General features: G+C 43.2%; 1 protein-coding gene and 1 pseudogene across 1 annotated transcript; both read left to right on the top strand.

The window, feature by feature from the left end:
- Window positions 1–3,423: 3,423 nt before the first annotated feature.
- On the top strand, window positions 3,424–26,430 carry GCM1 (glial cells missing transcription factor 1). The gene is made up of 6 exons (XM_032140832.1): window positions 3,424–3,511; window positions 6,494–6,704; window positions 19,166–19,418; window positions 21,279–21,391; window positions 22,466–22,594; window positions 24,459–26,430. The coding sequence occupies exons 2-6, from the start codon at window positions 6,630–6,632 to the stop codon at window positions 25,197–25,199; spliced, it is 1,311 nt and encodes a 436-aa protein (XP_031996723.1). The 5' UTR covers window positions 3,424–3,511; window positions 6,494–6,629; the 3' UTR covers window positions 25,200–26,430.
- On the top strand, window positions 4,335–4,437 carry LOC116460565 (small nucleolar RNA U3; annotated as a pseudogene).
- Window positions 26,431–27,042: the final 612 nt, after the last annotated feature.

Below are 27,042 nucleotides of genomic sequence, written 5' to 3'. Positions count from 1 at the left end.
TCTCAGCACTTTGGGAGGCTGAGGCAGTGGATCAGTGGATCCCAGGAGTTCAAGCCCAGCCTGGGCAACACAGTGAGACCCTGTCTCTACAAAAAGTTTTTAAAATTAGCTGAGTGTGGTAGCATGTGCCTGTGGTCCCAGCTACTTGGGAGGCTGAGGTGGGAGGATAGGTTAAGCCTGGGAGGAGGAAGCTGCAGTGAGCTGAGATTGCGCCACTGCACTCCAGTCTGGGCGACAGAGCAAGACCCTGTCAAAAAACAAAACAAAACAAAAACAATTAGGAGAATTTGGGTAGTAAGTTGGGACCTTGGCCTTAAGAAAGCAAAAATACCCTTACTAGTCTGGGACATCATGTCACACCTCTATCAGAGTGTGGAGCCAGAGCTTCTCAGCGCCCTCCTGTGTCCGAGTAGGGTTGGTGCTTGGGACAAGGATGGCTGTGATGCTGCAGCTGGAAACTCAGTAAGTCTTTCTATGAGGAGAGGGAAAGTGGAAGATCCCAACTTGGCCGTGAAGGAACTAGCAGCCTCGCTGGGGAGTCAGAACCAACACTCATCAACAATGAAAAAGCAATAGCCTGATGTGGTGGCGGGCACCTGGAGTCCCAGCGGCTTGGGAGGCTGAGTGGGGAGAATGACTTGAACTCAGGAGTTTGAGTCTACCCTGGGCCACACAGGGAAACCCTATCTCCAAAAAAAGCAAAACAAAACCAATCAACCAAACAAACAAAACAAAACAACTAAAAGCAATAGCACGTAAAATAGGATTGCAAATAAAAATAACATCTTTTTGTTCTATATGGGAACAAAAAGGATATGGGAAAACGAAAGTTTGAAAGGACATGCCTGACATGTTAACAGTGGAAATCTATGGGAGATGAGAATATGACTTTTTTAAAAATCATGAATTTATTTTGTAATTTAAAAACACTGTTAGTTCCAAGCGATACGAGACAGCATATAATTCAGAGTTAAGAGTTCAACATGGCCGGGCACTGTGGCTCATACCTGTAGTTCCAGCACTTTGGGAGGCCAAGGCAGGCGATTTCTTGAGCCCAGGAGTTCAAGACCAGCCTAGACAACATGGTGAAGTCCCATGTTTACAAAAAATACAAAAATTAGCGGGACGTGGTGGTGAGCACCTGTAGCCCCAGCTACTTGGGAGGCTGAGGTGGGAGGATCACTTGAGCTCAGGAAAGCAAGACCATAGTGAACCATAATCACACCACCATGCTCCAGCCTGGGTGACAGAGTGAGACCCTGTCTCAAAGAAGAAACAAAAGAGCATCACAGAAATGAGAAATCATGTGTTCTAGAACAGTGTGGGAAGCTCTCATAAGGAGGTGGCATTTTGGGGATCCTGAAGGGTAGACAGGGTTCAGATATATGGATGTGAAAAATACACTAGAGAATAGACCTAAGTAAGTGAATAAGCATGAAGGTGTGCCAGTGATTGATTTATTGCCCGTCGACACTAAATCCACTCTTTACTCTGCTTTGTGATTCTGGAGCTGGACCCTGTAGACATCCTCTTTCGCCAGCTGGCATAATTTTAGGCTTTGTCCTGATACAGTGTATCTGAGGGATGGAGAAATGTCCTCCTGGCCAACAAAGGGATTACAGAGAGGAGACCAAGATTGGCCAGATAAAGTACAATAAGATCAAGCAGTGTCGGCCAGGCGTGGTGGCTCACGCCTGTAATCCCAGCACTTTGGGAGGCTGAGACAGATGGATCACCTGAGTTTGGGAATTCAAGACCAGCCTGGCCAATATGCAGAAACCCCATCTCTACTAAAAACACAAAATTAGCCGAGCGTGGTGGTGTGCGCCTGTAATCCCAGCTACTCAGGAGGCTAAGGCAGGAGAATCGCCTGAACTCAGGAGGCAGAGGTTGTGGTGAGCCGAGATAGCGCAATTACACTCCAGCCTGGGCAACAAGAGCAAAACTCCGTTTCAAAAAAAAAAAAAAAAAGATGAAGCAGGGTCTTAAACCTCGGGCAGGAAAGGAATTTGTTCATGAACTGAAAGACAAATGAGAAATCCATCAGGGGCTGCCGAATGCAAATATGAAGCTTTCCAAACCTTTTGCCTTCTTGTCTTATCATCTCTGCCTCCTAAGCCTCATCCTTGAAAGTCTGGACTTTCCTGACAGGTACTGATCCCTCGTCATGTGGTCCAGGATATTGTCACTCCCCGAAACACCCTCTTCCAGTCCTTCATGCCTTGATAAATATCTATTTGTCCTTCAAAAGGCTCATCGAGCATTATTTTGGTGGGTTTCCTTTGGCTCTCCTCCCTCCAGCTTAATAGCCTTCTCATTTCTATTACTTCTATTCTATACATCAAATTACATCAGCCTTATTTAGTAACTTTGATCATCTTTTCTACTAGAATGAACTTCTTAATGGCTTTCATTCTCTCTTGTGTTGCCAAAGCCTAGCAGACTACCTAGAACAAAACATATTAACTGAACTGATTTAGGCTGTACTGCGGATGTCTCTAAAAGGAAGAATAGCACTGAGGGTATCTCTAAGAAGAAATAATTGGTTTTTGTTTGTTCGGTTTTTTTTTGTTTGTTTTGTTTTATTTTTGTTTTTTTGAGATGGAGCCTCCCTCTGTCACCCAGGCTTGAGTGCAGTGACGCAATCTCAGCTCACCGCAACCTCCGTTTCCCGGGTTCAAGCAATTCTCTGCCTCAGTCTCCCAAGTAGCTGGGATTACAGGCATTTGCCACCACACCTGGCTAATTTTTGTATTTCTAGTAGAGACGGGGTTTCGCCATCTTGGCCAGGCTGGTTTTGAACTCCTAACCTTGTGATCCGCCCACATCGGCCTCCCAAAGTGCTAGGACTACAGGCGTGAGCCACCATGCCCAGCCAAGAATTGTATATTTTTAGGCGATCAGAACACTCAGAATTAGTGGGACGTTATTGCTAGGGTTAAGATAGCATTTCAGTATTTCTAGTATAGAGGATGTTGGCTATCCACTGTCTATTCCAGTAAATTTCCTCACCATAATATCTCTCTATCTCTGTCTGTCTGTCTTCTCTCTCTTGCACACACGAGAGAGAACTATTACCTGCCGGGTAAATAGTGGGAGAATTAGGACCTACTGTGAATCGTCTGCCTGGGGCCCAACCTGTAACATCACAAGAAGAAAAACATCTGTACTTCCTTATGAGGTTCTTCTCAATGTCCATTTTAGTTCAAATGTCCTCATAACATAAAGGGAGGGGGAAGTTCAGAGACACATCATAGAATATTCATCACATTGCTGGCATTCTGGGAAGAATCAGGCTGGTTAAGTGACTCCCAGGCTGCTCTTACCTATCCAGAGCCTAGAGCATCTAGATTTTGATTGGACCATTGCCAGAACTCATTAGCATAGTGTACCCTGACCTGGAATAGGGAACAGCGTCTGCTCAGAAAATGACCAGAGCCTGCTGGGACTTGAACCAGCAGTAAGATTTTCACGACACGGTGCTGTCTGCTTCTCCGTAAGAAGTTAGAAGGTAAGAAAGCCAGAAATCCCGTGGAGAGGCAAATGTACGGGATGTGGCAACGACCCCTCCATTCCTACAGGGTTTCATTTGTTCTAGTTCCTTTTCCTGTAGAAATGATGAAAATTGAATATACTTTGCGCAAGTTGCTTTAAAAAAAGGAGTCTTCACAAGTGTAGGTTTTCATTCCTAGAAGAGGAAAACAGAGTTACTTAAGGGCTATAAAATGGTTTTTTCTTCTTTACTATGTTTTGTTTTTAACTTTTAGGGAAATATTAAATTAATGCTCGCTCGCTTAGCAAATGTTAATATCGGGAGAAAAATCTAAAAAGTAACATAGTTGTTCTGTAATAAAATGTTCTTTATTATTCTTCCCTTAATTTAAAAACAAAAGAATTATGTCTATATTGCCTAGGCTTTATAACAAGGTTTTTGATTTTTGAAAATATGAATCATATTTCCCAAGGTTTTTAAAAAGTAGATCTATTCCAGTTAGTTATAACAAAATTTGCACCATCAGAGACGATATCGTTACTGTTCGGGGTAAGTACATGGAACTGCTGCTTTATATCTGCGTCTTCTATACTTGTTATTTAAGTCCTTTGAATTGCAGTCAATTTGCGACATCATTTCTTCAGTAACACAATGTTTGTTTCCTAAACATAGAATTTTACTTAAAATCCATGAGGATTTAGTCTTGAAAATCAACATTCAGTTGGGGAACAGAAACTTTATGCTCAGCAACCACTAGGTTGTAGCTCAGTGTGGGTATGTGGAACAGACAGGAAGAGACTCCGATTAGCTTGTCATTTAATGGTCAAGAACTTCATTTATAAAGACTATACTTTCAAGGATCATTTCTATAGTTTGTTACTAGAGAAATTTCTCTGGACATCTAGGGCACACAAAAAAAAGAAAAAAAAGGAACTTCATTCTTATGTTCAGGTCAACAGTCTTTTATATGCATACACTTTCCCTTGGTAGAGTTCAGTGATTGACAAGTATTAGGATTATATAACGCTAAATAACTAAAGAACAGGCCTGGCACAGTGGCTCATACCTGTAATCCCAGCACTTTGGGAGACAGAGACGGGTGGATCACCTGAGGAAAGGAGTTCAAGACCAGCCTGGTCGACATGGTGAAACCCCGTCTCTACTAAAAATACAAAAATTAGCTGGGTGTGGCGGTGTGCGCCTGTAATCCCAGCTACTTGGGAAGCTAAGGTAGAAGAATCGCTGGAACCCCAGAGGTGGAGGCTACAGTGAGCTGAGATCGCGCCACTGCACTCCAGCCTGGGTGATAAGAGTGAGACTCCATTTCAAAAAAAAAAACAAAAATAATAAAAACTCAAGAACAGAGTTCATGGGTCTCACTAAACTTAGACTATTAATCTACCTTATAGTTTGAGTTCACTATTAAATACCTCTACATAACATCATTATGTCTCGTTTTTATAAGAGTGCCAATAAATGAAATGTTATACATGTGAACATGTTTCACTTCATATCCTACTAACAAGTAGCTTTCATCTGCAAAATTATTCATTTTTTTCCTCAGGGTAGAACATTTCAAATTTTCTTTCTTTTTTTCTTTGTAAACCTCCTTTAATCAATTATAGTTAGAAATTAGAGCAGTATTTCTCGTGAGGGAAGAAATGCCACTTGAACAAACTTTTATTTATTCATTCATTTATTCATTCATTCATTCATTCATTTATTTATTTTTTGAGACAAGGTCTCACTCTGTCACCCAGGCTGGCGTGCAGTGACACAATCTCGGCTCACTGCAGCCTCAACCTCCTGGGCTCAGGTGATCCTCCCACCTCAGCCTCCCAAAGTAGCTGGGACTACAGGCGTGCACCACCATGCCCACCTAGTGTTTTGTACTTCTTATATAAACAGGGTTTCTCCATGTTTCCCAGGCTGGTCTTGAACTCCTAGACTTAAGTGATCCATCTGTCTTGGCCTCCCAAAGTGTTGGGATTACAGGCTGCTAGCGCCTAATGGCTAGAGACCAGGGATGCTGCCAAACAGTCTACAACATGCAAAAAGCTCCCCACAGCAAAGAATTATCTGGTCCAAAATGTCAATAGTGCCAAAGTTAAGAAACCCTGTTTCAGATGAATCAGATATAAGCATATTAGTTGATAATATTTGAAGACATGTAGTGCACACAGGATTTATTGCAGAGACCAAACCTAATCCTTACGGTGATTTGGATTTTCAAATATATTTTTTTCTGGCCGGGTGCGGTGGCTCACGCCTGTAATCCCAACACTTTGGGAGTCCGAGGTGGGTAGATCTCTTGAGGTCAGGAGTTCAAGACCAGGCTGGTCAACAGAGTGAAACCCCATCTCTACTAAAAATACAAAAATTAGCTGTGCATGGTGGCACATGCCTGTAATCCCAGCTACTGGGAAGGCTGAGGCAGGATTGTTGCTTGAACCCATGAGGCAGAGGTTGCAGTGAGCCGAGATCACGCCATTGCACTCCAGCCTCGGTGAAGAAATAAAACCCCGTCCCAAAAACAAACAAACAAAAACAACTATAGTATATATATATATATATATAACATATATATTTTTCTAGATAAATTCAATGTGATGTTCCCCTCTTGCAGCTTCAACCACACATTAGCTAATTTATAAAGGCATTTCTATGGAAACAACTCCAAGCCAGTATCCTCTTGCCCTAGCAGAAAAAGGTCCTAGCCATTGGTTACAGATGACAACTGTCTCTGCTAAGGCCTTCACAACCTGGATCTTGCAATGAGAAGGCAAGCCCAAACCCAAGGATGAAAGCAGTGATCACATGCTTCTAATTCCCGATGTCCAAGTTTTAAGTAAAATCACTTATGGTTCCTACGTTTTGTTTTTTACTAATATGTTGTTACTTGCAAAAATGTCAGTGAAACAGGTTTTTCTGGCAGAGGAGCATTGGTTTTTTTTTTTTAAGTCTCTTTAATGGCCAATACTAATATAACTTATTTTTTAGCCCTAGAAAACAATCTCCTGGTCCAAGGTGCTTGAGTGGGCCGATCCAGCTATATCAAGAACCTTTGAGAACAAAATTCTCAAGCACTTCTGAGGGGAGTCGAATAGGTGAAAACCTTGGCTGGCCCGACCTTATCATGGAACCTGATGACTTTGATTCTGAAGACAAAGAAATATTAAGCTGGGATATTAATGATGTGAAACTGCCACAGGTATGTACTTGCTATAAAAATCTGCCTTCAACATTGGGCTGTGAAGTCTTGACTATTAACATGGGGAGACATGGAAGGAAATTGGTGAGGGTTCCAGCTGGGTGAATTCCTCTCCCGTAGAGCCTCAGCTAGACAGCTGACTGAGGGATTTCAGGAAGAGACGGCAAGACCTATGATTTGAGTGGGTCTTTACTTACCAGACTCCCACACTTAGAGACTGATGCAAAGAAATTTCTACTTCCCTTCTCTTTCAAAGTTGGCGTAACTCAGGTTGCACTCACTCTGGCTAGACGGTATGATAAAATCCATGATGATTTATTTGGCCATAAATTGACTGTTATGCACAAGTCCTCATACAACCTTATTTGCTGTAGTGATAGTTTTAACTCAGATTCATATCTAACTGGAATGTGCTGGAATCCAGATGATATTGTTCTCTTGTGGAATACAGCATGCTCTTCTTCCTTTTTTCTTTTTCCTCTTCTTTCTTTCTTCCCTTTCCTTTGCCTTGCCTTGCCTTCCTGCCTTCTTCCTTTTCTTTCTTTTTCTTTCTCTTTCTTTATTTCTTTCTTTCTTTCCTTTTTCTTTCTTTCTTCTTCCTCCACTTTTTTTTTTTTTTTTTTTTTTTGAAGCAGGGTCTGGCTCTGTCAACTAGGTTGGAGTGCAGTAGTGCTATCTCAGCTCACTACAGCCTCAGCCTCCCAAGTTCAAGTGATTCTCTCACCTCTACCTCCCAAGTAGCTGGGACCATAGGCGCACGCCAACACGCCCAGCTAATTTTTGTATTTTTTGTAGAGATGGGGTTTTGCCATGTTGCCCAGGCTGGTCTTGAACTCCTGGGCTCAAGTGATCCCCCTGCCTACCTGGGACCACAGGCACACCCTGCTAATTTTTGTATTTGTGTGTGTGTGTGTAGAGTCAGGGCTTCACTATGTTGCCCAGGCTGGTCCTGAACTCCTGGGCTCAAGCAGTCCACTCGCTTCTGCCTCCCAAAGTGCTGGGATTACAGGCATAAACAGCCTGGCCTCTTCTCCTATTTTGGAAATACCATACATACACTGACATAGTGACTTCATTTCACATTTTCTTTGGCAATTGACTTTTTTTTTTTTTTTTTTTTAAGATGGGGTTTGCCTGGTCTCCTGGGCTGGAGTGCAGTGATACCATCATAGCTCACTGCAGTTTCAATTTCCTGGGCTCAAATGATCCTCCTGCCTCAGCCTTCTTAGAAGCTGAGACCACACGCATGTGCCACCACTCCTGGCTAATTGAAAAAAAAAATGTTTTTTGAGAGGAGGGTCTCACAATGTTGCCCAGGTTGGTCTCAAACTACTGGCCTCGAACAACCCTTGCATCTCAGCTTCTCAAGTAGCTGGAATTATAGGCACACATTGGTTGCTGAATACTGATTTTCGACATGTATCACTGTTTACTTCCTTGACTTCCTTTGTTAACATTTAAGATGCTTTCACTAGAAGTTGTTTGAAAAGGTGACTAGAAGGCTAGGACTGGACACCACCAGTACCAAGTCATGAAAAAGTCAATCCAGTCTGCCTGATTCTGCGTAATAAGGAATTTGAGTTATCAGAAGCAGGGGAGAGGGAATAGATGTTCCTCTCTCTTTGTAACTGTTCCAGAATTTCTAACGAAGACTTCCTTTTGTTTCTCTTTATGCTTTTCGTTAACTTCCAACCCCACCCCCTCTACCCCTCCCACTGCCCCCGACCCCACATCTATATCCTCTCTTGGTAGATCTTGGGACAGAGCTGGAGAACAGAAAGTGTGCCCCACTTTCCATCCATTTACAAATGGTTCTAGAAACCACGGTTGAATCATGCAAATATCGATTTTAGGGATTTGTGTTTGTTGGTGCTCTTAATTAGTATTACAGTTATTGTCACTGTTGTGGGGAAACTTTAAAGTAAACTTTAATTACTCTTGGCTCCAGGACCCATATTTTCACCTATTTCTAACTTCATGATTGCAACACCCAAATAGAAGCTGGACAGACACGAAATCAAGAGTTGAAGTAAACAGATACGTAGAAGACTTTACAATGTCACATTCTAGAGCAAGAGTTTTAGTGAGTTTGAGAACCCCATGAAATGGTGGGTGACACTGTGTCTTAACAGGCATTTTTTTCTGGGACGAGATTCTTCATCAGATCCATAAACAAGAGATGAAGACCTCTTTCCTACAGGGAAACTTGAGTCTCATAAAAGTTCATGTTCCAACATGAATTTCCAAAAATGAAAGTGTTTGCAGCTACCCAGGACATTAAACTGAGAAATTTATAACAAAAAATGCACATTTGGTTTTAGAAATGTATTTATAGTTCATTAAAAAGTACTAAGATTGCTCATGGAAATAGCTAAGTGTCTTCCAATTTGTGAAATATGTCAGGGAAATGATTTAAAATGCAAATATTCCTTAGTATTTTCTGAGTAGAGAGAATACCATCCTCGTCTGGGTTTATGCTAGCTTTGTCATCAAATCAAGAAACACTTGAGCTCTTGGAAAGATTTCCAGACATTAGATTTTATATTGTGTGAGCATATCCAGAGACAGAGGGGTGTACTATGAAAAGTACAGGACTTGGAGACAAATGCCCTAGATTTGAATTCTAGTTCCATCTCCTTTTTTTTTTCTGGAGAGCCTTGAGTTGTTTACCTTTTCTGAAACTTCCTTTCCTCTCTGAAAATGAGGGGGTTGCGCCAAATGGTCTGGTATGTACCTATTAGTTCTAATAGTCTAGAATTCTAGAAATGTCAGCCTTGTGCCTAGCACAGTGCCTGACGTGTATGAAACAACCAATGTTGAATACAGAATTCATTAATGAATGGCTCCATTGTTTAGAATCTGTGTGAGCCTGGAGAAATTGATTTTCTTAAGTCTTAGTTACCTCCTGTAGAATGAAAATAGTAATTCTCCACATATCCCGCCTCAGTCTCTAAGATGTTTAGAATAGTGTTCCCTAAATATATTCTGTAGAGTACAAGTTACATGGAATTTTAATAGGTACTGTGAAGAAAGAAAAAGAGCAATATGAAGTTCAACAAGGTTAAACAGATTTCTTGACTGCAGGCTTGGAGTCTTTTTCACCATCCTGTGCATTGGTGTTCTCCAAAGGAGGCTGTATTAGGCAGTATTACCGCAACTTATTTTTGACCATGAAACTTTTTTCCTGAAGCCCTTCAGGGGTTGATGTTCCCCAGACTCCTTTTTGGCATTTAACAAATGTAGTTTAAAGGATCAAATGCAATGGCTTGTTATGATTATAAATTTCTCTAATTTCACTCTCTGTCCCATCGATCTAGATCATTTATAGTTTATATTTCATAATTTTATATTCTTGCCAGAATTATTAGTTATACAACACGTAGGAAAATTCCTTTTCTGTTTATCCTTTCATATGCTTCAAGTTTCAAGTTTCTTTCTCTCTCTTTCCTTCCTTCCTTCCATCTTTCTTTTTCTTTTGTTTTTTTCTTTTTTTTTTTCAGGGTCTCACTCTCATTACCCAAGCTGTAGTGCAGTGGCGCAATCATAGCTCACCACAGCCTTGAATTCCTGGGCTTAGGTGATTCTCTCAACCCAGCCTCTAGAATAGTGGGGACTACAGGCGTGCACCACCACACCCAGCAAATTATTTGTCTTTTTAGTAGAGATGGGGTTTTGCCATGTTGCCCAGGCTGGTCTCGAACCCCACGACTCAAGAGTTCTGCCCACCTCAGCCTCCCAAAATACTAGGATTACAGGCATGAACCATTGCACCCTGGCTTCAAGTTTCTTCCTTTTTTTTTTTTTTTTTTTTTTTGAGACAGAGTCTTGCTCTGTCGCCCAGGCTGGAGTGCAGTGGCACTATCTCGGCTCACTGCAAGCTCCACCTCCTGGGTTCACACCATTCTCCTGCCTCAGCCTCCTGAGTAGCTGGGACTACTTGCACCCGCCACTGTGCCCGGCTAATTTTTTGTATTTTTAGTAGAGACGGGTTTCACCGTGTTAGCTAGGATGGTCTCGATCTTCTGACCTCGTGATCCACCCGCCTCGGCCTCCCAAAGTGCTGGGATTACAGGCGTGAGCCACCACGCCCGGCCCTTCAAATTTCAAAATGATTACCCAAATACCAGTTGCATCTTCTGGTCTGAGAAACTCCATGTGTCTTTAAATAGTTCAGATACATCAAGGTTTATGGGTTAATTTTGACAACAGTGAGCAGTGATGTCCTCACTAAGATATCAGACATTTTTGAGAAACTGAAATGCGGGAGACACTGCAGTAGGCTCAGGGATACTGGGGCCATTAAGCTACGTTAACTTCCATGGAAATGCTCATGATCTTCTGGGCTAGTGGAACAAGATTACTGCTTAAATAGAGAATCAATGCCATGTAGAAAAATGCTAGAGGAGTTTGAAAGAAGGAGTGTGTAATTCAACATGACTCTGGCATGGGGAGCAAGGCCAGAAGAGTTTGTGTAAGGTTAGAGAAAAAAAAATTAGATCAATCATCTATTATTTATGTCATTAACTATAGCAACAGTCTGAATTTAGGAAACATGCTGATCTGGACAACAGGAAAGAAACATAATGTAATGAGTTGCATTACACTCTGCTTGATACTACACAAGCCATTTCCATATAACCATCCTGGCAAGGGTGTTGACTTTCAACGTCCTCGTTGGGAACCAGGGTCTGAAGACTCAAACGTTCACACTTTAGAGAGTTGTGCACAAGTGTTCAGCATGAAGATTTTGGGGGCTACTGGTGGTTTGGAAGCAGGCCATCCTAAGAGGATTCTGTTGCTTTACAGGTAGTAGAAAGCCATTAGTCTTGCTGGGCTGGGAAGTGTCAAGATCAGATCCTAGGACTTAGAAAGGCCTCAATTCTTCCACCTCCACTTGTCCTCAGTAAATCTTTCCTCTCTTGTATTTGTTTCCTGTATGTTGCCACCTTTATGTTGTGTATGTCTTTACAAATCCTCATTTCACCTTTTTCTGGCCATTTCTCTATTTTGATTCCATTTCTCTTCAATATAACCTGTGGGAAGCCAGCCCAGAACTGCGGGCACTTGACTCAAATCTTTTTTTTTTTTTTGGAGACAAGAGTCTCTCTGTTGCCTGGGCTGGAGTGTGCAGTAGTGTGATCTTAGCTCACTGCAACCTCTCTACCTCCCAGGTTCAAGCGATTCTCATGCCTCAGCCTACCATGTAGCTGGGGCTACAGGCGTGCATCACCATGCCTGGCTAATTTTTATGTATATGTATTGTTTTAGTAGAGATGGGGTTTTACCATGTTGGCCAGACTGGTCTCGAGCTCCTGGCCTCAAGTGATCTGCCTGCCTCAGCCTCCCAAAGTGCTGGGATTACAGGCATGAGCCACTGTGCCCGGCCAACTTAAACCATTATTGATAAAAGTGTCTTTATTTCAAGCCAATGTAAGGGAAGCACCAATTGTGCTTTCCCTTCCTATTCCCCTTAAATTACATTTGTACCTAGAAAGGTCAAATCTAATTGCTTTAAGGTTTGCTTGATCCAAGCAGCAAATGTCTGGTGTTGATTTAGTCTTGATTTAAAATGTGGATTACATGGTCCTGGAGAGTGTCACATTCTCGTTAGTACTGATCGTAATACTTGAGAGAACTTTGAATCTCTAAGAATTATTTTCTTCTGGTTGAAAATTGGGAAGAAATTCCGTTCCTTTTTCTCTTAAATAGTAGCCATTTCACTAGCGAGAGGAGAGCACCCACTCTGTTTCAAATACCAGCCAGCTTCTCTCAGTTCAGGTTGTGCCAATAGCACCACAGCCAGTAAACACCCTGGATCATTTTGTTCCTACACACTGAGCAGTTTGCAAATTAAACCCATGGCCAAAGCCACCCCAAGCCATTAACTCACAAAATTACAAGGTTTAATTATTATTATTATTTTTTTATAGAGAGAACATTCTCTAGTATAGAATAGTAAAGTCAACTGCAAAGGGGCCACAGTTCTGATTAGTTCATTCCTGGACTATGATTTTAGCCAGCCAAACTTCCTTTGTCTCTGCAAAAGATAAGCCCCAAATTGTGAGCAAACATGAATATTTGAGCTCTCTCTGTGAATCCATGTGGCCACATGTAATCAGAACAAGCCAGTTGTAGTACTCAGATGTGTCTTGGTGCTAGGGAGCTAACAGGTAAACCAGACTGTGGATTTCTTGTCAATTATTATCTCCCTGTATGAGCAGGTCATGTCATTGTTCTGATGGGGATTCCCGTGACTTTGCCCCCTTTGCCAGACATTCTCCTTGACCTCAAGGGTCATTTGAACTTCCCTGAGAGCTCTACCTATATGGGCTCCCATGACCACTGGGGCGTCTGCTATTTGGACCAGAATTCTTCTGCCACTCTGTGCTTCTGGTGTGATGCAGATAGGAGCATTATTGCATCTGCTGGTACCCTGCAGCAGGTCCCTTGCTTAGCTGGGTGGAGGGAAAAGGGAAGCAAAAAGAGAAGACAGACAAGGTTTGAAAGCTGGGATAACTTGGCCTAACTTAGTGTTTTCAGAGTAAATAAGGAACTTTGTCCTGAGTCTTATTTTATTTATTTATTTATTTTTTTAGACGGAGTCTCGCTCTGTTGCCCAGGCTGGAGTGCAGTGGTGCGATCCCAGCTCACTGCAACCTCTGCCTCCCAGGTTCAAGTGATTCTCCTGCCTCAGCCTCCCAAGTAGCTGGGACTACAGGCATGTGCCACCACACCTGGCTAATTTTTTGTATTTTTAGTAGAGATGGGGTTTCACCGTGTTAGCCAGGATGCTCTTGGTCTCCTGACCTCATGATCTGCCCACCTCAGCTTCCCAAAGTGCCGGGATTACAGGCCTGAGCCACCGCGCCTGTCCTGTCCTGAGTCTTGATCTCTTGACTAAGAAATACCAGGATTAGTCTAAAGAGTAATCAGTAATTCCTTTTTTTTTTTTTTTTTTTTTGAGACGGGGGTCTTACTATCTTGCCTAGGCTGGTCTTGAACTCCTGAACTCAAGCAACCTTCTGCCTTAGCCTACTGGGTAGCTGGGATTACAGACATTCCCCACCATGCCTGCCCTAAGGAGTAATTCTTGAACAAACACAAAAGCATTTTGTTGAATTCAATTTTTTTTCCTTGGTAACACTCGGAGTTTTATTTCCAGTTGGCCCAGAAGAGGTAAGTTCCTGAAAAGTTGTATGTAAACCAAAACATTGGTTGAAGGTTTTTTTTTCTGTTTTCCATAATATCTGATTTTTGTACCTCTATATAATTTGCTTTAAAGTATGTTTGTTTGATATTCCTGTTCTATTTGGAAACATTTATTTATAAGTAATGAACAAGCTATTTATATAATTAATGAAAACCTGGAAGATACTTACTTTATGCAAGAGCAGACTATATTCCAAAAGAAAATCAATTTCATAATATGATCATATGATAATGTAGATATTTTTGATACTTTATTTCAGAATTTGTATTTTAATTTATTAGTTTTATATAACAATACATACTTAATTTCTTCAGATACCCTCTTAAAACTTCAAGTAGTTGAATAAATTAGAATGAGGTGAGGATGAAGGGTGTTCTAGAAGTGCATAGAGCTACAAAGATTTTGATTGAGTTAGAGGATTAAATCCGTTAGTAAAAAATTATACCCAGAAGCCATAGAAATATCAGCTAACCCCCCAATGATGTTACCCAGGAGATTATAAAATACAAATTAGCTAGGTCTACATGTTGGAAACCTCAGAAATACTCCCTTTCAATTATAAACTTCTTAACTAAGAGGAAAAACAAAGAGTTACTCATGAAAAGTTAGAAATTAAAACAAACAAAGGATCTAAAAAGAAGAAAGTATTTTGTGGGGATTCGCTAAACATGATGAAGGAATGATTATTGTTTCTTATTAAATTTTACTTCTCTGAGGTCTTGGTTTAACAGGTTTCAGAAATCACAATCATCCATCTGACACTTGGGTTCCTCTGCATTATTGAGATCTGGGTTTTCTCTTAATTTCAGTGTAAAAAGCCATCAAAGACCCCACTAAACATCCAGGTCAAAGACTAGGCATGAATAAATGGCCCAGAGACTAGCTTGATTTGAGTATATTTACTCCTAGTAATGTTCTCAGTCCATACATTGTCCATATTATTACCGCATTTTTTTTTTTTTTTTTTTAAGACAAAGCACTCTGTCACCCAAGCTGGAGTGCAGTGGCATGATCTCGGCTCACTGCAATCTCTGCCTCCCAGGTTCAAGCGATTCTTTTGCCTCAGCCTCCTGAGTAACTGGGATAACAGGCGTGTGCCACCATGCCTGACTAATTTTTGTATTTTTGATAGAGATGGGGTTTTGCCGTGTTGGCCAGTCTGGTCTTGAACTCCTGGCTTCAAGTGATCCACCCACCTTGGCCTCCCAAAGTGCTGGGATTACAGGGGTGAGCCACTGCACCCGGCTATTACTGCATTATTAATAGAACTGGAAAACTAAGGTACCAGTGGAGGGACTGTCAGAAAAAAGCTTAAAGGATGGTAAAGATCATTTCTTCCTCTACAGGCAAGGAGTCTTTGCTTTAATCAGAACATCTGAGATGTTCTCACAAATATATTCCACTCCTTCTGGTTCATGGGATCTATGGCTCTGACCAGCCTAAAGTGGCCACTCACCTTTAAAGCATGAAAATCTCAGCTTTCCTCTAAGTCCACCTTGCCCTCATCTCTGCTATCCTGACAACTGTGTTTTATATTGGAATAATTCAAGTGCACCAGTAGTTTTTTACAGTCCAATATTAGAGGAAAGTACACTCAAATTTTTTTTTGTTTTGTTTTTTTAGTAGAGACGTGGTCTCACTGTGTTGCCCAGGCTGGTCTTGAACTCCTGGGCTCAAGCAATCCTCCAGCCTTGGCCTCCTAAAGTGCTGGGATTACAGGTGTGAGCCACTATTCCTGGCCAAAAGTAGACATTTTAATGTTTTAACCTACATTATTATTGCAGAAGATAAAATACTCTATTATGCTTTCTATGGCGTTTCTCTGACAGGAAACAAGACAGCCTTGTTTGCAGCTTTGGGTCAGAAGAAGGCAGGAAGGAAGGGAAGGGAAGGGAAGGTGGGTGGAGAGAGCAGGAGGCATGCTGCCTGCGGAGCTTCTCTCACCCCGGCGTTGAGTCTCAGCAAGCCCAAAATTACCAGAGAATTGGGGAGGAGAGGGGACAGTCTGGAAAAAGCAAATGGTCCAACCAGCATCCTGGCCTGGCCATCCGGGAATCTCTGCTGCAGCTGCCTGATGGACCACAGGGAACTTCTCCAGATGCCACCCTCCTATTATTTATACCCTTCCCCCTTCCCAAACCACAGTAGTTACAGCACAGCACACAAAGGGCCAGCCACTGTCATGCCCTGAGAAGGAAGGTTGTGGAACAAGAGGTGCATCAATTAAGGTTTTATTTTATAGGGACTTGGACTCTTTTTTTTTTTTTTTTTTTTAATTGTGACAGAGTTTCACTCTTGTTGCCCAGGCTGGAGTGCAGTGGCATGATCTTGGCTCACTGCAACCTCCGCCTCCCAGGTTCAAGAGATTCTCCTGTCTCAGCCTCCCAAGAAGCAAGGATTACCGGCGCCCGCCACGATGCCTGGCTAATTTTTTGTATTTTTAATAGAGATAGGGTTTCGCCATGTTGGGCAGGCTGATCTCGAACTCCTGACCTCAGGTGATCCACCTGCCTCAGCCTCCCAAAGTGCTGGGATTACAGGTGTGAGCCACCGCGCCCAGCTGGGACTTGGACTCTTATCTTGCATTTGGCTTGGCAAGATTTAAAGCATGAAGTGACCTCTCCTGGGTCTTCTCTCTCCCAAAAGCCAGTGACTCTTAAAACCACATTGACTGGCTGAGGGCAGTTCCAGATCTGGTAGAAGAACAGTTAACATTGGGTGGAACCTGCTGTGGTGAGGCACTATTTTAAGTGCATTGTGTATGTTAATCCAGTAAGTCCTCAAAACCTCCCTGTGGGGTACTCCTGTTACCCCATTTTGCAGAGCAGGAAACAGAGGCACTGAGAAGAAAAGAACTTCCTTAAGACTCATATCCAGAAAGACAGTGTACCTCCAGAGTCCAAGCTTGCAGCCAGGAATCGCAGACTCTTTGTGAAGAGTCAGATAGTAAATATTGTAGTCTTCGTGGGCCATACAGTCTCTGCTGTGGTGGTGTAAAAACATCCATAGACAACACTTAAGTTAATGAACATAGATGTGTTCCTATAAAACTTTATTTACAAAAACAGGCAATGGGCAGGATTTGGCCCATGGGCCCTAGTTTGCACACTGCAGCTCTTAACCACCAAACAGTACTACCCTGTATGTACCTAAAACCTCTCATTTATATTTCCTCAGACCACCTCAGGCCCCATGACATTCCATTCAACAAGTATCGTTATATGGAATCTGTAGTTTACAGCACATCTGCTCTTCACAGCACTTTTGTGAGGCAGTTTTAATCGATGTTTCAGTTTTAGAGAAGAGCAAAACAGGCTTTAAAGACAAAGTTACTTGCCCAGAGTCTCAAGTTACACAGTTCTTTGGCACGTTCTAAATTTGAATTCTAACTCAACAAATGCCCATCAATCCTGACACTGACATTTACTTTTTTCTTCTAAAATTTGTCTTTTTTTTTTTTTTTTATATTGTGAGCTGTGCTTTCTGGTTGGGAAAGCAAAGAAGAAGCACCCTAGTTTCTTCTTCTGGACCTTCTAGAATCTTCTATTTTGACCTTCTAGAACCTTCTAGATGAAAAATGTTCTTACACCATGCTAAGTCTCTGAAAGCCAAAGGGCATGGGCACAGCCTAAGTTTGAGTGCTGACACTGCTTGCTGATTCTCATTCTAAGAACAAGGAAGGGTCTGTCAAATGCAGCATCTGTGCACCAATGTAGGGCCTGGGAATATCAGCCACAGCATCAGTGACTAACAATTATTTAGAGCTTACAGCGTGCTAGGTGCTGTGAGAAGTATTTAATATATATAATCATATTTAATCTTCAGAACAAGTCTTCAGGTAGGCGGGTCTCATTATCCCTGTATTACAGATGAAGAAACAGAGGCACAGAGAGCAAAATAATGTATGCTATAAGGACTGAGTGTCCGGTGTCCCTGGCCTTTCTTTAATTATTATTTTATTTTGGTCAAAAACACAACTTAAAATTTACCATCTTAACCATGTTTAAGTGCATAGTACAGTCGTGGTAACTATATGTACACTGTTGTGCAAAGGAGCTCTAGAACCTTTTCATCTTGCAAATGGAAACTTTGTCTGTTGAATGACAACCCTCCTTGTCTGTGATGTTTTAAAGGAGAGTTTAGTCAAATGTTCATACACGGGGCATAGCGCCAATCCTGGGCAATAACAGAGACGCTTTCAGTCAAAACAAGCTCTTTCTTACTCACTTGTCATGTTTGAGGCACGTGAATGTAGGGTTAAAGATAAAGAAAGAAAATCTCTGGGGAAGAAAGTGGCTCTTTGATCTCTCTGAACCAGGGCTTTTCATCTCTCCCACTGCTTATCTCTGGTGACATTGCATAAACCTGTGTGACTCCCAGTAAGGTAACCACAGCGTGATATGAGACATTATCTCACTATCCTGCCACAATGTTTTCCACAGTTTATTTTGAGTTTTTTTTTTTTTTTTTTTTTTTTTGAGATGGAGTCTTGCTCTGTCCCCCAGGCTGGAGTGCAGTGGCGCGATCTCGGCTCACTGCAAGCTCCGCCTCCTGGGTTCACGCCACTTTCCTGCCTCAGCCTCCCGAGTGGCTGGAACTACAGGCACCCGCCACCGCGCCCAGCTAATTTTTTGTATTTTTAGTAGAGACGGGGTTTCGCCGTGTTAGCCAGGATGGTCTCAATCTCCTGACCTCGTGATCCGCCCGCCTCGGCCTCCCAAAGTGCTGGGATTACAGGCTTGAGCCACCACGCCCAGCCTATTTTGAGTTTTTAGAGAAGGGGTCTTGCTATGTTGCCCAGGCTGGTCTTGAACCCCTGGTCTCAAGCCATCCTTCCACCTCAGCCTCCTGACTTGCTAGGAGTGCAGGCATACCCCACCACACCGGGCCCTGTTTTCCATAGTTATTGGGTAGGGGCATAGTATTACTTAACCTTCAAAAATTCCTACTGAGAAATGGTCATTACTTGTGTCACTGAGGGCTAGGGAAGTGTCAATCAGATGGAACTCACAGGGGCTATCATTTATTTTGGTCCAGCGGCTGAATGCCTGACAGACACAGCACTCAGTTGCCACTGTCGTGCTGGGCTCGCTGATCCCACTGTCAGAATTAAATGTAGGGAGGCTTTTGCCAAAAGTCTCTTGCCCAGCTCGTGAATGCCAAAACTTCCTTCCCATCTACTCACTCCACAGTCGGTGACAGCTGTGTCTTCTAGCTTAAACTATAGTTGTACCTTTTGTGTTTCTATCAGAACGTGAAAAAAACCGACTGGTTCCAGGAGTGGCCAGATTCCTATGCCAAACACATCTACAGCTCGGAGGACAAGAATGCGCAGCGGCACCTGAGCAGCTGGGCCATGCGCAATACCAACAACCACAACTCCCGCATCCTCAAGAAGTCCTGCCTGGGTGTGGTGGTGTGCGGCCGCGACTGCCTCGCAGAGGAGGGGCGCAAGATCTACCTGAGACCTGCCATCTGTGACAAGGCCCGGCAGAAGCAGCAGAGTGAGTAGAGCTTAGTAGCACCAGCAAAAAAGCTGGCATCCCTCAGATGCCCTGCCAGATGGGTCACTGTGTCCCAGCACCGCCCAAGGGCAAAACCGTCACCCTGGAGTGTAGTGGCAGCCAAGGCTGTTCTGACATGGAGCATATGGAGGGGAAGCAACCAGACCCCTTGTGCTCCAGCAAGGACCCCACATATCTGCCATACCCAGAGCACCCACCATCAAAAATGCCTCCTTGGCATTTTTGCCAAGGCACTGGACTGAAGGCTCCTGTTAAAGGGAAGATGGCAGGTGTGGTGGCTCACACCTGTAATCTCAGCACTTTGGGAGGCCAAGATGAGAGGATAAATTGAGCCCAGGTGTTCCAGACCAGCCGGGGCAACATAAGGAGACGCCAACCCCTACAAAAAAATTTAAAAATTAGTCGGGTGTAGTTGCACATGCCTGTGGTCACAGCTACTCCAGAGGCTGAGGCAGGAGGATTGCTTGAGCCTGGAAAGTCAAGGCTGCAGTGAGCCATAATGGAGCCACTGCACTCCAGGCCGAGCAACAGAGTGAGATTCTGTCTCCAAAAAAGAGGAAAAATGGCCGGGCACGGTGGCTCACGCCTACACCTACTAAAAACAAAACACACACACACACACACCACACACACACACACACACACACACACCACACCGGGGTGGTGGCTGGCCAGGCTGAGGCAGGAGAATCACTGGAACCCAGAAGGCGGAGGTTGCAGTGGGCCAAGGTTGTGCCACTGCACTCCAGCCTGGGTGACAGACTCCATCCAAAAATAAAAGGAAAAATGTATCGCTTAAGGGGTTAATGTTAATTCATCAATGACCCATGTAAAATTTAGAAGAAAGTAGTTTATTGGACTTGCCACTGGGCCTCTTGTGGGTCCCTAAGTGATCTCAGTGTGTGCGTTAATGTGGAGTGGCAGCTGTGAAAGGTTAGACTCAATTCCATTCATTTAGGTTCACACCATAATCATGTGCTGAGATATTTGTTCATTTTCTAAAACACATTCACATGATTATGAAGTAGATACATTCAGCGTGCCCTGTACCTTGCCCACTTCAAACCTCAAGTTACTTTATATTTTTCCCAGTAGTTTGTTTTCAAAACTTGCGCTTAGGTCAGGACCTGGTATCAGTCATTTACACCTGTGAAAATGTAGTAGCTGCATTCACTCTCCCATGTAGCTTGGCCCCTTGACCCTTAGTTCTAATTGTGAGGTGAAATAACTTCTCTTTTTTATTTTTGAGACAGAGAGTCTCACTCTGTCACCCAGGCTGGAGTGCATTGGCGCCACCTTGGCTCACTGCAACCCCCACCTCCCAGGTTCAAGCGATTCTCCTGCCTCAGCCTCCCGAGTAGCTGGGACTACAGGTGTGCACCACCACACCCAGCTAATTTTTGGATTTTTAGTAGAGATGGGATTTCACATATTGGCCAGGCTAGTCTCGAGCTTCCGGCCTCAAGTGGATCCGCCTGCCTTGGCCTCCCAAAGTGCTGGGATTATGGGTGTGAGCCACTGTGCCTGGTCAGAATTTCAAATATCACTAAATAAGTAGGGAGGGGTTTTCTGCTCAGAAGAGCTTTGCCCTGACCTGTGAAATATCCTACTTGGTAGGCAACCACTTCCCCTATCCATGTGTGAGACCCATCTGGGCCATTTCGGTGACCAGGCTTCTGAGGGTCAGGGGTAATATCTAGTGGATTTCAGCCCATGAAACTCTGCCCAGATTTATCCTCTGCCATCCTTGAGTCAGGGCTAAAATCTTCAAGACTGCACAGGAGTCAACAACTGACGTGGTTCAGCCAGGTGTGGTCATTTTCCTCTGCTCTTTTGTAGGGAAACGCTGTCCCAACTGTGACGGGCCTCTGAAGCTCATCCCTTGCCGAGGTCATGGGGGCTTCCCGGTCACCAACTTCTGGAGGCACGACGGACGCTTTATATTTTTCCAGGTTGGATTTTTGAGTTAGTTACGTGAGAGTTTCATTACTGAGGAGTTTCACCAGAGGCTAGAGATGCACCTGTGAGTGAGATCCTGCACCATCCCCGAGGGCTCACACTCTAAGAGAGCAAGTGTCTGTCCCCCGCCTTCTAATAGATGTTTGAAGTGCTGGGGAGCTCTAGAAGGGGAGCTGGCTGTCTCTGCTTCCACTCCTCAGGAGAAGCGGCAGCTGATCTAGTCACACTGAGGTTACACAGTGCTTCTAAGCATGCCGCACGCTGCACGCTGCTGGTAGCCTTTAGCAAATCTGAGTTTGAACACCAGCTCTGACTTTTTACTCGCTCTGTAAACCTGAGCAGGTGGCTTTCCTCTTCCACGTCCCAGTTTTCTGTCGAATGTGTAAGAGTACTAATGGGGCAGTGGCACCAAAAGTGGTGAAGAATGGACCCTGACTCAGACTGCCTGGGTTTGAATTAGTGAGATGCTGGCAAACCAGCTCTCCAAAAAGAAAATGTCCTGATTTGTAGCATTTGCCAACTTCTGTAATGGAAATATTCTCACCGTGGCTGATTTCAAGCCAGCAGTCATTTTTAACAATCAGCCTACAAAATTCCTGAATGTTTAACTATTGACTCTCAGCTTTGGCCAGCTCCAGGTAGGGGAATCCTAGGTCCCTCACTTCTAGAGGAGGTTATCCAGCTGGCATAATCACTCCATGCCTCAGTTTCCTGTTCTGTAAACTGGGGGTGATAATAATGGTATGTACCTCAAGGGTTGTGCTGAAGACGAAATGCGATATAAGGCACACAGGGTGTTTATTTGTGTCTGGCACGTACCACAGGAAGCATTTAATAAGGGTTACTTAGCACTGTGATTATGGCTTTGCTGGGTGGGTGAGAGGCAGGCAGGCGGGAGCATGGTGGGCTTGGGAGCGCCTTCAGAGGTTCATCCAGTCTTGCTACCACAGGCAACTGCAACACCACCCCGGGGGCAGGACACACAGTAAATAAAAACTGATAACACCATGAAGCACAGTCTAGTTAGTGTTATATCATTTCCTTTCTACTTCCTTGTCTCATTTCAGTCAAAGGGAGAGCATGATCATCCAAAACCAGAAACCAAGTTAGAAGCTGAGGCAAGAAGAGCCATGAAGAAAGTGAACACAGCACCTTCCTCCGTCTCACTGAGCCTGAAGGGGAGCACAGAGACCAGGGTAATCCTTCATTATGTATGTTCAATACATGCAGTAGCTTGCCACGCCTGTGCTGGGGGCGGTAGATTTCCTGGGTCCCCTGCTGACTCAGGAAAGCCAGAAATCACAGATTATCAGGCTCGTCTGCAAACAAGCCTCTGCCAAAGAAATTAAATCTGAGGCTTTACTCTTACTTTCTACCATCTTTGTAGCATGCTCTGAACCATAAAGTCCACGTAATTGGAGAATCATCTTCCCTACTACAATTACAAAGAGAAACTTGAATTAGCACTTAACTTATATTTGGCAAGAACCAAAAACAATTGAAACAACTCCACAAAATAGTAGCCTTATGCATTTCACCGCCTGCCCCCTCCCCGCCGTCCTGAATTTCCATACGTCCCCAAACAGATTGTTTTCTTAGCACACTCTACCAAGATGAAATAAGCAAGCAATTTCCGAAAATGATAGCTGTCCCAGGGTGGCAATAGTGGAGTGGAGGCTATTCCCCATAGACAAACTGTGATGTGAAGTCCACTGCTTTATGGGCGGCAGATCATAGGTTTTTTTTGCGTTTGTCTGTTTAATATTGATAGTAGTTCCTATACTTTTTCTACTGTTCAAAGTTGCACATTTCTTTTTGGGAGAACAGAGATGGAGCTGGTCCATCTCTAGAGGCTGTAAATGTACTTTATTTAAAAAAATTGTAATGTGGGTCTGTTGTAGGGAAATGCGAGCCCCCCAAACGCAACTGGCTATTTCCTCATCCTTTCTCCCAGCCATGGGACAAGTCAAGTGGCATTTCGGTCTCTCATCCAATCTACCTGGTCACAGCCCTTCTTCTCTAGCCCCGAAAAGTATCCCCTTAACAGCTAGTAGTTTTACCTAAACAAGAGCATAACTTAATTCTCAACCAGATCCTTTTTTTAATGATTAACTAAAGAACAATATACTTCCTCCATTTAGAAAAATAAATGAACGTACCACTCGTGTTCTAGAGGTCTGATTTATGGTTCAACAAAATTCCCATGAATTCAGAGAAAAATCTCTTGAGGAAAGGAAAAAGAAAAAAACAACAGCAACCATGGTCTCTCACACTCCAGCCAGCACTAAGAAATAGAAAAGTCAAGGGAGGAAATGTTGAGAGACAGAGGCCCCTGAGAGCTGTGCTGAGTATAATATAAACTTTTGAAGCTATACTTTGATATTCTGTAAATAGTTCCTTATAAGTTTCTCAAAAAGGCAATTAGAGGCCAGGCACTGTGGCTTCTGCCTGTAATCCCAGCACTTTGGGAGGCCAAGGCGGGTGGGTCACTTGAGGTCAGGAGTTCGAGACCAGCCTGGCCAACATGGCAAAACCCCATCTCTACTGAAAATACAAAAATTAGCTGGGCATGGCGGCAGGCGCCTGTAATCCCAGCTATTGGGAGGCTGAGACATGAGAATTGCTTGAACCCAGGAGGCGGAGGTTGCAGTGAGCCAAGATCGTGTCACTGCACTCCAGCCTGGCTGGGCAACAGAGCGAGACTCCATCTCAAAAAAAAAAAAAAAAAAAAAAAGAATAAATAAAAAGCAATTAGGATATCAGATTTGTGTTTGAGTGTGAAACATCTTAAACACACTCATGTCTCTACAGAATGTACGGAAATTTGGCTCTTACTGGTTAGCAAGCTTTAACATGGAAACAGAGGCAGCCTTTGCTTTTTTCAAGTGTTTCGTGGTTGTGGTCAAGCTGCTGCATGCGTTTGTGCGTCAAGTATTAATGTGTAAGGAATGAGGAAAATCTGATGGAGCTCTTATTTGTACAGAGTAACTCATGGATGCCTATGGTAGTGGTTTTGATTTGCTTAACTTATTAACACGAGCATTTCACTTTCCTTTCCAGTCTCTTCCAGGTGAAACACAAAGTCAGGGGAGTTTACCTTTAACTTGGTCTTTCCAGGAAGGCGTCCAATTGCCTGGTAGTTACAGTGGACATTTAATCGCTAACACTCCTCAGCAGAACTCACTAAATGATTGCTTTTCCTTCTCCAAGAGTTATGGTCTGGGAGGAATCACAGATCTGACTGACCAGACTTCCACTGTGGACCCCACGAAGCTCTATGAAAAGCGCAAATTGTCCAGTAGCAGACCCTACAGTAGTGGAGACCTGCTTCCTCCTTCTGCCTCCGCAGTCTACTCTGATCATGGCGATCTACAAACGTGGAGTAAAAATGCTGCTTTGGGGAGAAATCATCTTAGTGACAACTGTTATTCCAATTATCCTTTTCCTCTGACCAGCTGGCCTTGCAGCTTCTCTCCTTCCCAAAACTCTTCAGAACCCTTTTACCAGCAGCTTCCATTGGAGCCACCCGCAGCCAAAACTGGCTGTCCCCCATTATGGCCAAATCCAGGGGGTAATCTTTATGAAGAGAAAGTACACGTGGATTTTAACAGCTATGTCCAGTCCCCTGCATACCATTCACCTCAGGAAGACCCCTTTCTTTTCACCTACGCCTCTCATCCTCATCAGCAATATTCACTGCCAAGCAAGAGCAGCAAATGGGATTTTGAGGAAGAAATGACATACTTGGGTTTGGATCACTGCAACAATGAGATGCTTCTGAACCTGTGCCCTTTGAGATGACCCAAATCTTTCACTATGTGCACCCCCGCCCCTCAAAAATGGGGAAGGGCTGAATTTCCTTAGGAAATAATTTTTAAAACATAACCACAGATAAATGAGAATCATGATAAGCAGTAGACAAGGCTTTTTTCTTTTCCTTTTTTTCTTTCTTTTTTTTTTTTTTGAGACACAGTCTCGCTCTTTTGCCCAGGCGGGAATGCAGTGGCGCCATCTCAGCTCACTGCAACCTCTGCCTCCCTGGTTCAAGTGATTCTCCTGCCTCAGCCTCCTGAGTAGCTGGGATTACAGGCGCCTGCCACTGCGCCTGGCTAATTTTTCTCTTTTTAGTAGAGACAGGGTTTTGCCATGTTGGCCAGGCTGCTCTCGAACTCCTGATCTCAAGTGATCTGCCCACCTCACCATCCCAAAGTGCTGGGATTACAGGCGTGAGCCATTGCGCCCGGCTGACAAGGCTTTTTTCTTCACATGAGTAATTTTTTTGGCTTCTTCTCCTCCACTCTAGTACTTCCACCCTTAGTAAGGAATGGAAACCTGTCCCGTCTGGTATGTGAAATACCCTCTGCTTTTTCCCCCACATTGTTTGGGGTTCCCAGCACCTCAGCCACATTGCATGTTGGGTTTTCATTGTCGTTGTTGCAAATGAAATGGAGCAGACATGTGAAATGCTCACCTATCGAGGACCTCATCTATGCCTTCTTAGGAACTGAGAATGAAGAAACAGAAATAGATGGTGGAAGAACTGCCTAAGGTGTGAAAAGCTGAAGATTCTACCACTGAAGTACTGAATATGTTGTCTAGTTGTGAGATTAGTGTGTAAAATACATGTTTTCTAGATGATTTCTAAGACTTGTGATGACAAGGAACCTGACCTAACCCCATTTTTTATAAAGACAAAGAACAGCAATGTTAAATTGCCATATGAAGAGAAATACTAGTGATGTGCGTGGTCTCCTTGCCTCTCCTTTCCTTCCCTCTTCCTCACTGACTTCCCCTTGCACAGGGGCTTCTGTTTTGTCCCATTTATTATTTGTGGCACCTATATCAATGTGGGGTTTGTAATAGGTGAGAAATATTTGCTTAGAGAAGCTCTTGTGCAATTAGCCTGGTGATGATTGGCCGGCCATGTTTGAATGCCAGTTTCTCTTCTTTGCCGAAGTACTTTATAATAAAAGTAAGCCTAGACATAAAATCTGGAGAGAACCATGCAATAAACAAGTATTTTTAAAATAAATGATTCCTTCTCCTTTATTAGAATAGTAACAGATGCACATGATACAAAATTCAAAAGTGAAAAAAAAAGAAGTCTCCTAGTTCTAGTCTCCTCTCTGCAACACCGACTAGTTTCTTGTCTATTATTCCAGGTATTAGAGATGTTCTCTGCATGTATATAATTATATGTAATGTGTAGGAAATACATTACATAAAATACACACATATCTTTTATATATAAAATATATTTTTATATATATATGAGAGAGAGATATGACATAAGTGGTATCATATCAGATTCATTTCTAATATGGTTTTTGTCATTTTAGGAACCAATTTGAGCATTAAGTTCTTATAAGCATATAGGATCACAGCTGCTTCATTTTAATGGTGCATTATGCATTACATGACTATTATAATTAAATAGTCCCTATTGATAAACATTTAGATTTGTTCAAATCTTCTAAATTCGTTTGTCTAAGTGACAAGACTATATATAAAACTTATATATTGGCCAGGCATGGTGGCTCACACGTGTAACCCCAGCACTTTGGGAGGCCAAGGCGGGTGGATCGCTTGAGCCCAGGAGTTCAAGACCAGCCTGGGCAACATAGCGGGACCCCATCTCTACAAA

This window comes from Hylobates moloch, unplaced genomic scaffold (assembly GCF_009828535.3).
Source record: "Hylobates moloch isolate HMO894 unplaced genomic scaffold, HMol_V3 SCAFFOLD_20, whole genome shotgun sequence".
Classification (NCBI taxonomy): domain Eukaryota; kingdom Metazoa; phylum Chordata; class Mammalia; order Primates; family Hylobatidae; genus Hylobates; species Hylobates moloch.
Note: the sequence above shows the minus strand (reverse complement) of the source record. Positions and strands in the feature narration are given on the sequence as shown.

Bases quoted from the DNA above. Each gene is read 5' to 3' on its own strand.
- GCM1 (XM_032140832.1), top strand. From the start codon at position 6,630: ATGGAACCTGATGACTTTGATTCTGAAGACAAAGAAATATTAAGCTGG. The intron at 6,705-19,165 runs GTATGTACTTGC...TGTTTCTATCAG, and splicing joins ATGATGTGAAACTGCCACAG to AACGTGAAAAAAACCGACTG. The intron at 19,419-21,278 runs GTGAGTAGAGCT...GCTCTTTTGTAG, and splicing joins GGCCCGGCAGAAGCAGCAGA to GGAAACGCTGTCCCAACTGT.